General features: G+C 36.5%; 1 protein-coding gene across 1 annotated transcript in view; it reads left to right on the plus strand.

Annotated features, from left to right (window-relative positions):
• Nucleotides 1–224: 224 nt before the first annotated feature.
• trpm2 (transient receptor potential cation channel, subfamily M, member 2) overlaps nt 225–1,688 on the plus strand; it is a 31,522-nt gene continuing 30,058 nt past the window's right edge. Inside the window, exon 1 of the mRNA XM_043230584.1 lies at nt 225–445. Within this exon, the coding sequence (XP_043086519.1) occupies nt 279–445 (167 nt within the window). The 5' untranslated portion in view covers nt 225–278. The remainder of the gene's footprint in view (nt 446–1,688) is intronic.

Below are 1,688 nucleotides of genomic sequence, written 5' to 3' on the forward strand. Positions count from 1 at the left end.
TCTCTCTCTCTCTCTCTCTCTCTCTCTCTCTCTCTCTCTCTCTCTCTCTGTCTCTCTCTCTCTCTCTCTCTCTCTCTCTCTCTCTCTCTCTCTCTCTCTCTCTCTCTCTCTCTCTCTCTCTCTCTCTCTCTCTCTCTCTCTCTCTGTCTCTCTCTCTCTCTCTCTCTCTCTCTCTCTCTCTCTCTCTCTCTCTCTCTCTCTCTCTCTCTCTCTCTGTCTCTCTGTCTCTCTCTCTCTCTCTCGTCCCGTGCATCTGTTCCTCTCATTCCCACACGAGCATGGATGAGGGAGCGGTGGAGCTGACCCTGGTGCAAACGCTCGCTGTGGGCGCCGTTAAAGGCCGATATCTGACGCTGTCTCCCTCCTTCCAGCGCTGCTCGCTCGCCTCCTGGATTACAGAAAACATCAGGAAGAAAGAGTGCTGCTTCTACGTGGAGGATGGCAGGTACGAGGAGCGTTTACTCGGTCAATAACCAACCCTTCATTTCTACTGTATCGTATTGAGCGTGATCCAAGGTCTGCCTTTTAGTGTAATTATACAAACATCCACCTTCGGCTCGTGCTTCACGTGTCTTTTTACTGTCACGTCTTAGTAAACGTAAGAATAATTAGTAATATTTCCAGACGAACACTTACTGGACTGGGGAAGCTCTGCTTTACTTGATTCTCCATCAGCATTGAGTTACTTCTCTCAGTCAACTTTCGATTGCATTGCATCATTTAAGTATCATCTTACTAATATTATTGGGGATATGGAGCGACGGTCGATCATTTTAAAGCATTTGAGCTGTACTGTTTCACAGTTTCATCCCTTTTTGGCCGCATAAATAATAGCATTTGAGCCAATTTGTATATTTTAGCTCAGTTCGGAATAACAAAAAAAGTCATAATTGAGTCTGAGCTCCCTATTTTCAGTGTATCTATGAGCCGTAAAAGCACGATGCATTAAATAAAATACCACGTTCAAAATTGTTTTTCTTGATGTTGCATCTTATTAGCCTTGTGGTTGATTACAAAACAAAAAAAGCTCACTTTCACAACTTTTTTGCTCAAGTATTGTAAGAGTCATATCAAAACATATAGGGTCAACGTAAAAACGAGCAAATAACGTAAACACTAAAGAGTCTACATCCATATCCAAAACGAAGGGATTCATTTAGTTAATTTTTTTGAAACAATAATAATTGACTCGTCCGAACATATTCGACACAAAATAAGTTTTGTAGAATATCCGGGCCGCTGTTTTCCCAATGAAAGCGAAAGGAGATTTTTATTGCTGCAAAATGTAAAAAAATAAAAAAATTTTAATGTATTTCGAAGATTTTTTTTCAACTTTAACCTTTACAATATATTTTACGATATATATATTTTCATTATATATATATATAAATATATAAAAATATTTTTGTTGTGTGTTTGTAATTTTTATTATATTTTTATTACACTTAATACATTTTTACAATTTTTGTTGGTTTGTTTGCTGTTGTTCATCAAACAATTAAAAACGTTATGGTTTTACAATTTTAATCAAAATTATATTTCAAGATACTGTATTGAATCTGTTTTTTTTGTGCACTTATAGACATTTTAGGAAAATTGGGTTTTATTTTTTAGACTTAAAGAATAGAAAAACTTTCCAAAGTACTTTTTTAAATAATTTTGTTGTGCGTTTGTCATTTTCATTATAC

The sequence above is a fragment of the Puntigrus tetrazona genome, unplaced genomic scaffold (assembly GCF_018831695.1).
Source record: "Puntigrus tetrazona isolate hp1 unplaced genomic scaffold, ASM1883169v1 S000000176, whole genome shotgun sequence".
In the NCBI taxonomy this organism is placed as follows: Eukaryota; Metazoa; Chordata; class Actinopteri; order Cypriniformes; family Cyprinidae; genus Puntigrus; species Puntigrus tetrazona.